The sequence below is a fragment of the Protobothrops mucrosquamatus genome, unplaced genomic scaffold (assembly GCF_001527695.2).
Source record: "Protobothrops mucrosquamatus isolate PMUCROS unplaced genomic scaffold, P.Mucros_1.0 scaffold687, whole genome shotgun sequence".
Taxonomy (NCBI): domain Eukaryota; kingdom Metazoa; phylum Chordata; class Lepidosauria; order Squamata; family Viperidae; genus Protobothrops; species Protobothrops mucrosquamatus.
The window spans coordinates 533,296-541,444 of NW_015386973.1; the positions used below are offsets into that span (position 1 = coordinate 533,296).

Here is an 8,149-nt window from a genome sequence, read left to right on the forward strand (position 1 = left end):
TTTTTCTATACAATACAGTCTCTAATTTGTTTCTCTATATACTAACATACAGTTTTATATATCTCTATCTTAACACTAACTTAAAACCCGAACAGTTCTCCTTGATTCACACCAACAATAGAATTTGTCCCAGATTTCAAAGTAATCTGACTCTGTCTTGTCCTTCATTTCCATTGTGAGCCTATCCATATCAGCACACAATAGGATTTTATATAAAAGCTCTTCTTCTGTTGGAATTTCTTTATTCCTCCAGTTTTGTGCAAACGCCAATCTAGCAGCCGTGAGAATATGTAGCATCAAGTAAAGTATCCCTTTGTGGTATTTCTGCGTGGTTATACCTAGTAGGAAGAGTTCTGGTTTTAGCTCTACCTCTATCATTAGTATTTCTTCCAGCCATTTTTTAACCTTGTTCCAAAAGTCACGGGCTTTTGAGCACTCCCAGCACATGTGGCCATATCTTGAAAGGCCACTGTAAATTCTTGGACAAGAGCCGCACAGTCTTAAGAGCAGAGTGGCGGGAAGATATTTGTGATGAGGGAGGGAGAAAAACACAAGAAATGCAGCTGGCGAAGTGTCACCCTCCGTGAGGAATGAAGAAGGGCACCATTGGCTGGAGGTGATCAGCAATTGGCCCTCGCCGCCTCCTGTGAGCATGCTGAGGCAGGTTCAGTTTCTCGCTAGCTTCGCCTCACCCGGTCCATCCTCAATAGATATAAATTTAGCTGGCTAGCTGTAATAAACACAGTCCCTTGTAATTCACTTTTGAATATTTATATTGCTGGGTTGATAGATGGGAAATTATAACTAGTTTGGGGATATTGGTTGAACTGAATAAAAAGTGTCTCATCACTAACCCACACCCACGTGTTTAGGTTACCAGAAACTATTACATAAGCAGAGGGATTATTAAGCATAAAGGTACTTTTGTATGCTTCAAGTTTGGTCCATAAGCTATTAAATTGGAACTTATTTTGAGAAGGTAGGGTAGACACTGTAATAGAGTGTTATTAAATTTTCGCTGCACAGATGTATAGCGCTCCACTGGGTCTAACTAATGCTTGAACAAAGGTCAGTTGAAATCTATGCTTAAATGTGGTGGAGTCCCTAGCTAGAGTATAGGGGAGAATAAAGAGGCAGGCTAGCTTAGAGTCACTTCATGGGAGGAAGAGGCCAGACTCCTGAAGGCTTTATCTGCCTGTTCACAAGAAAATGCAGTTAGTCTAGTGAAATTCTTGTAACTAGAACAACATTAAACTACTTTGACCTGCTCGTGGAGTCATTCTGGTTGCTTGTGCCTGACATTAAGCTACCACATAATCCAGGAACTGCTGCAAACAACACCTATACCTACTTATAAAAAAGCTATTATTTAGCCAGGTTTCTTGAAGCTGAAGTATTCAAATTCAGCAACATAATTCATGAAAGTCTGAAAGGGAAATACACAATTTTAAAACTATTTATATTCTAAAAATCAGATAGTAGATTATAAATCCTTTTTAATAGATTAAATTGGGGTTTTCAATAATATATTAAGACACTTGGCTATATCTGAACTTTTTTAGGAAGTTTTGGAGGAACCATTCTTGCTCAAAAATAAAAAGCCACACTGTTGAGTTTAATAGTAAAACACAGTTTTTTTCAACTTATAGTTTTATTTTCTAAGAAAAGACATATTTCATAGAAAGGATATACCGCTCCCAAAATAACTTTAAATACATTACTCTGAAATGAATTAATTGATTTTCCACAAAGTAATTTTTCTCCTAAATATACACACATAGTGTTAAGACATAAAACCTCTCAGCATCATTCCTTAAAAAAATTCTTATTCTTCTGGTTAACTCCCAAACATTTAGTCTCAATTACATATTCAGATAATCAATCTTCCAGACATTCACAGCCATGTACCTCATTATTCCATCACACAGATATTGCATATTCCTAAACTCTCATTGGGAATTTCAGCCATCCACCTAAACTCCCTTTCCCAATTTTAGCCAAAAAGCTCCAATCTTTTGACCATTTTTTTCAGTGTTCTGAGTCCATGGAGTACTGAGATCTATTCTTTGGAGGATGTTAGCTTTGATGCTTCCCAGTTTTTTTTAAAAAAAGTTTTAAAAATTTTAAAGGTTTTAAATAAAAGGCACAGGGAACTTGAGAAGCATCAAGAGGTTTGGAATTGTAATAACAACATTTCTCTTTTAATATAAAAGGACTTATTTCTGAGTAAACTTGTAGGATTGCATTCTGATGGTATTTCTATTGAATAATTCACACTGGACCATCTCTCACAAATTTGCATCAGGATGCAAAATCAATTGAAAGAATTGTAGAACTATGTTTTTAGTTTTAACCTGATAACATAAGCTCTCTTACTGCACTCTGATAGATGCTGTAAGGAAGACATTCGAAACAGGAAAGTTTATATGTAACCATCAATATACCTAGTCTTTCTGCGATTTTAATGCTCTGACCATAAATGACCCCAAAGGATAAAGTTCCACATGAGATCTACACATGGGCAGTTATCCATGTTAACATGAAAAAAATCAGGGCATGAAGAAATGTGCAACATTTTGGGTGATGCTAAAAGACAAATAAGTGAAGTTTTTGGAAAATAAAACATGGCAATGCAATTCTATGTATTTTTTTCTCAGAAGTAAAATCTCATTGAGATTTACTGCTGGAATTGGGTATGTCTAGTTTAATGAAGAGAAGGACAAGGGGGGGACATGATAGCAGTCTTCCAATATCTCAGGGGCTGCCACAAAGAAGAGGGAGTCAAGCTATTCTCCAAAGCGCCTGAAGGCAGGACAAGAAGCAATGGATGGAAACTAATCAAGGAGAGAAGCAACCTAGAACTAAGGAGAAACTTCCTGACAGTTAGAACAATTAACCAGTGGAGCAACCTGCCTCCAGAAGCGGTGAATGCTCCAACACTGGAAGTTTTTAAGAAGAGACTGGACAGCCATTTGTTCGAAACAGTATAGGGTTTCCTGCCTGAGCAGGGGGTTGGACTAGATGACCTCCAAGGTCCCTTCCAACTTTATTATTATTATTATTATTATTATTTGATCTCAGATGATAGCCAATAGTCAATGAAATAATAAAAACACATTCATAACATAGTTTTCATTTTGCACACAATGGTATGACAGGTATTAATTTCCAAAATGAGCTTCACATATCTTATGAAATCAAAATGTTAGATTTGTTACTGTTTCCATATTTTTAGTTACTTTTTGCATAATGTATTCTTTAACAATATCCCAGCCAATATGGACTGATTTTAAAATATGAAGGGCAAAAGTTCAGGTTAGGATGAATTTTCTAATGTATTCTCATGAGCAAAATGTTAGTTGTATTCCATGTTAATATATTTGAAATAGGTGTCAACTTTAGCAAAGTGTCCAACATTTTCACAAATAAGTATCATTTCCTTTTTTATTCTCTGTCATCATTTCAATATGATTGAAGGCTGGATTGTCAGTTCCTTCATTGCATGGTGTGCAATTCAAAACTTTTTTATCTTCCTGGAAAACAAGATATATTTTTAGAATAAATGTAATAAAGAACAGTATATGTAATAATAAATGTAACAGTTGAGTAAATAGATGCGATTTTGCTTAGTGACAAAATAATAATAATATTGGTACCAGGCAAATTATCCTGGAGAGGAGGTTCCAGAGCTCCTGGTGGAGAAGAAAAACTCTTTTAGCTATCTGGGTGTCAAACCATATAGGGATTTAAGGATTAATAGCATGACACTGAATTGTGCTCAAGAAGGGACCAATTATTAATGAAGTTCTTTGTAATTTCAAATCCTCCAATAACTTTAATGTTAATGTTAATAACTTTGCAGTTATTTATTAGATTTTATCCTACTTTTATTTTATTTTTTTTAATAAATAACTCAAGACAGTGAATATACCTAATGCTCCTGCCTTCTTCTATTTTCTCCACAACAACAACCTTATGAGGTGGGCCGGGCTGAAAAAGAATGATTAGTCCAAAGTCATCCAGCTGGCTTTCATGCCTAAGGCAGGACTTAGAACTCAGAATTTCATGAATGCCAAGCCAGCACCTTAACCACTAGATCAAACTGGTGCTCCTTATATTACAAAACTACTTATTTCCTCAATGGTAGTTAAGAAATTATCAGTATGCCACACCTTATGAATAAGCAGTTTGGTCTAGTAGTTAAGATTAGAAAGGCTAGAAAGTGGGAGACCTTGAGCTCTCATCCTGCCTTCGTCATGAAAGACAGTTGGGTGACCTTGGGCTAATCAGTCTATCACAGCCCAACTCACCTCACGGTTGTTGCTGTGGGAATAATAGGAGAAAGGTATGTTGGATATGTTCGCTTGCCTTGAGTTATTTCTAAAAATAATAAAGGTAGAATGCAAATAAATAAAAAATGAAATGAGGTGCTCATGAATTTATATTTAATCATAAACAAAATAGATTTTAAAATATTAATTTAATTAGTATTTGGGGAATTGTGTTTTTTATTGCTTAATAATCTCCTGCGTGGTCATATACAGTTTTGAGAATGTTCCAGCATTCTTCTTAGATGCCCAAGTCACAGTGGTGACACAGGATAATATTTGCCTGTTTGGGTCTATACATTAGCTGCACTTACTACTGGAAAACAACATTTGATCTTGTCATTCATTGATAATTCCAAGATTAGATTTTTGCAATGTGTATTTACCGTATTATATGAAGTGGTCCTTGAAAACAGACTGTTATTTTAGCTAGTTAATATATCTGCTCATCTGCTGCCAAGTGTAAATAAGAGAAATACAACATCCTCATAGGCTTTCAATATCTGTATTGAAACCAAAGCCTAAACACTGATTTTATACCAACAAAAGGTCTAAATCCTAAATATATCAAGGATAGGCCCTGCTTCTTGGTTATTACCAAGTTGGTGGGTGGGTGGTGGTATGGGTTTCTGTGCTGTGGATTTTTAATTTTTTAAGCCACCCGGAGTCACTATTTTGAGTTGGGCAGCCATATACGTTTGTTTAATAAATAAATACTACCATTTTGAAACAGCATCCTAATTCAGGTGCGATAAACTGAAAGCTAGGCTCTTATCAAAACAAATACAAGATTTCCCCCCCACCCTTTGGAATACCATCCTTCTGGAAGTTTAGAAGGGACAAGATTTCCAAAGGGAACTAAGAAGTCTTTCCTTGAATAAAGATATGTATAAACAATTCCCTCACTAATGTTTGCCTTCAGATAGGAATGCTAGATTTTTTTTGCATAGTTAATAAAAGATAGCCACCAAAGAAATGGTATTTAATAGTATAGTTGCAAATTATTTCAGCTTTTCAGAATCAATTTTATTGTAAATAAATTTTTATAAGCTAATCAAGAATTTCATTTTTAAGACATAGTGCCTAAAAAGGGCTATTTCTGACTTTCAGTTGGTTAGACAATGTTTTAAAGAAGAGTTTTATTTATAAAAGAAAGCACTGTGCAAAAACCTCTATAGCCTAACTCATGGATCCAGGTTTTGATCATCTAACATTTTGACATACACTGTGGATGCCCCAAGTGGAATAATTTCTGGGATGACTTTTTAGTGTTCATATATAGCAGAGGATGTAATAACATTTTCCACTTGCCAGAATTGTCCATCCAGGTGGGAGTATTAAAATCTGGAAAATGGTGGGCATGATATCAACAATCAGAGCCCTGCCATTTTTGCACTTGCATGCAATGTCAATGCATGTGCAAAAGAGGTAGAGTTTAGACCATGATGCCATACCTTCCATTTTGCAGATTTTGACCTTCCTCTGTGGACATCACTACCAGTAGCAGAATCTGATAAAGGACTCTTCTGTTATATCCTTAGTGCCTTCAGCTCTATAACAAAAGCTAGTTAAGAATTAGGTACTTTTAAGATCTAGAACTTTTTAAATATTCACTTTCTTCTTTTATGTAATAATATTTCATAGCCAGAAAACTATAATAATGATCAAATTTACCTTCACACAGGTTATAAACTTATATAAATGTTATTATTTATATCCTAGGTTCAATACAAATTTAAACAACTTTATTAATCTACTGCTTCTTGGAACTATAAATTGATGTAGAAAGGCAAAAGCGGGTGACTATTTAAAGCTACAGAATTTATCTAATTTTTTAAATACTGTTTCATAAATTCTGAATTACACAGCATCTGAAATGTCTTCATAAAGACATGAAATTGTCTCTATGGTGAGATTAAAGTACATAGTTGGCTGTTCAAAAAAAATTGTGGCCAATCTCATCTATAATATATATCCCTATCATTCTGATAGTGGCCAATTATTTATTCAGATAACAGCCAAGAGTAATAATATTAAGGGCAAAAAGAACTGGTAACTTCAAAACTACATCAAAGAAACAAGTCATAATAATTCTGACCTCTGCAATGGATTGTACTTGGACCTATCTTTGAAGATAATATGGAAACTTAATGTAATCAACTAGAATTATTACCTGACTAATTAGGGGACAAATCTATCCAATTATGTGATTGGAATGTGTAATCAGGTGAACTGTTTCTGTGCTCAGTTCAAAGCACTGGTTTGTTCAAAGCATTTCAAGTGCTAAATGGATTGAAGTTGGAGTATCTGTTATATGCTTTTTCTTATATAGTGTGTTTGGACCTCTCTGTCATTTTTGGATTCTTTGTTTCTTTGCAATCCTTATCAGTCTGGAATAAAATAAAATAATGTATACATACTTGTTTCAATTTACCACCTGAGAAATTACAAAAAAGATCCTCTTTGCTGAGTAAGAATTTTTTGTCCACTTTCTGCTTAAGTCCTCCTGAAAAACATTTATGTGGTTAGTTAAAATATATTAACACACATATAGTATAGTTAAATTATTATTTGTGCAAAACAGTAACAATAGTATTAACATGAGATGGCATAGTGTAATCACTTTTAAATTTTTCTAACTTGTTTTTACTTCTGTTTTTAACGTTGGTTTTGCTTATGTCTTTTTTATTTCGCTGTATGGCTTTATTTGTAAACTGCCCAGAATCACTTTGTAAAGATGAGCAGTATGTAAATTTAATAAATGAATAAACAAACAATGTCCTTGTTTCTTTCTGTTTCTTGAATTGTATGCTCATGCCAATGAAACCATTTTTCATGCATCTAAAATAAACTTGAAATTTATCAACCTGATTTGAATTTGCAACAGCTAGGTGAGGTTGTCTGCAAAGTCAAATCCAATTGATAAATTCAGAAAGCTAAATAAATTACAATTTAAAATAAAATGAAGATTTGTCATGTACCAAATTATTTGTTTAACTGTATATTAGGCTGGACACACTTTAAAAAGATTTAGAAGTGCTCATGTGAACTTGAATAAGCACTTCTTATGTAAGTTCAGCACCTTTGTGTTATTTATTAAAGCAGCCTGAGTTCCAGGCTTTTAAACAAGATTGAAAAAGAAATTGTTATGCAATAAGAAATCCAATTATTCTAAATCAATGTATATTATTTTAACAAATAAGATACTTTATTTGCCCCATCTCTGAAATACGGACAGACTTTTATTACAGAAGAAGGGAAAATGTAAATTAAACTTTCAAAGTTTAAAAGATTAATAGTATATTTTATTTTTTGGATTCTAAAAATCCAGATATTGATGCAATTTCAAAGGAGAAACCTAATCCTAACATTTTGATATTATAAATTCAGATATAATTTTTATACAGAGCAGTGTTTGAATTCTGTTCTTCTGGAAATAAATATATACTTGAATAAAAGCAAAACTAGAGGAATCATTAATTACCTGTCAAAAGGCTAATGACTATTCCCACAGCAACTGTAAACAGAGTTCCAATTGGGCTTAAATACAGATAGGATAAGGAATACCAATAATCTGCAAGGACTGGTCTAGAGGGGTAAAATAGAATTTTTATTTGTTTAGTTTTTTATTTGTTTAGATTTATATACCGCCCTTCTCCCGAAGGACTCAGGGCGGTGCACAGCATATTAAAAACAAGTAACAATAAAATACCAAAAAATTAATAAATACCAAAATAAAAACCCCTCTAAGACCAAATTAAAAGCCAAATATTAGTAGCTGTGTCGTAATTAAAATTATATTAAAATCATCCCTAACTAAA

The 8,149-nt window shown here is 33.6% G+C and overlaps 1 protein-coding gene across 1 annotated transcript in view; it reads right to left on the reverse strand.

Moving 5' to 3' along the window:
- Nucleotides 1–3,105: 3,105 nt before the first annotated feature.
- SLC5A8 (solute carrier family 5 member 8) overlaps nt 3,106–8,149 on the reverse strand; it is a 19,815-nt gene continuing 14,771 nt past the window's right edge. Inside the window, exons 13-15 of the mRNA XM_015818156.1 lie at nt 7,813–7,916; nt 6,749–6,834; nt 3,106–3,533 (exon numbers count right to left, since the gene is read on the reverse strand). Of these exons, the coding sequence (XP_015673642.1) occupies nt 3,420–3,533; nt 6,749–6,834; nt 7,813–7,916 (304 nt within the window). The 3' untranslated portion in view covers nt 3,106–3,419. The remainder of the gene's footprint in view (nt 3,534–6,748; nt 6,835–7,812; nt 7,917–8,149) is intronic.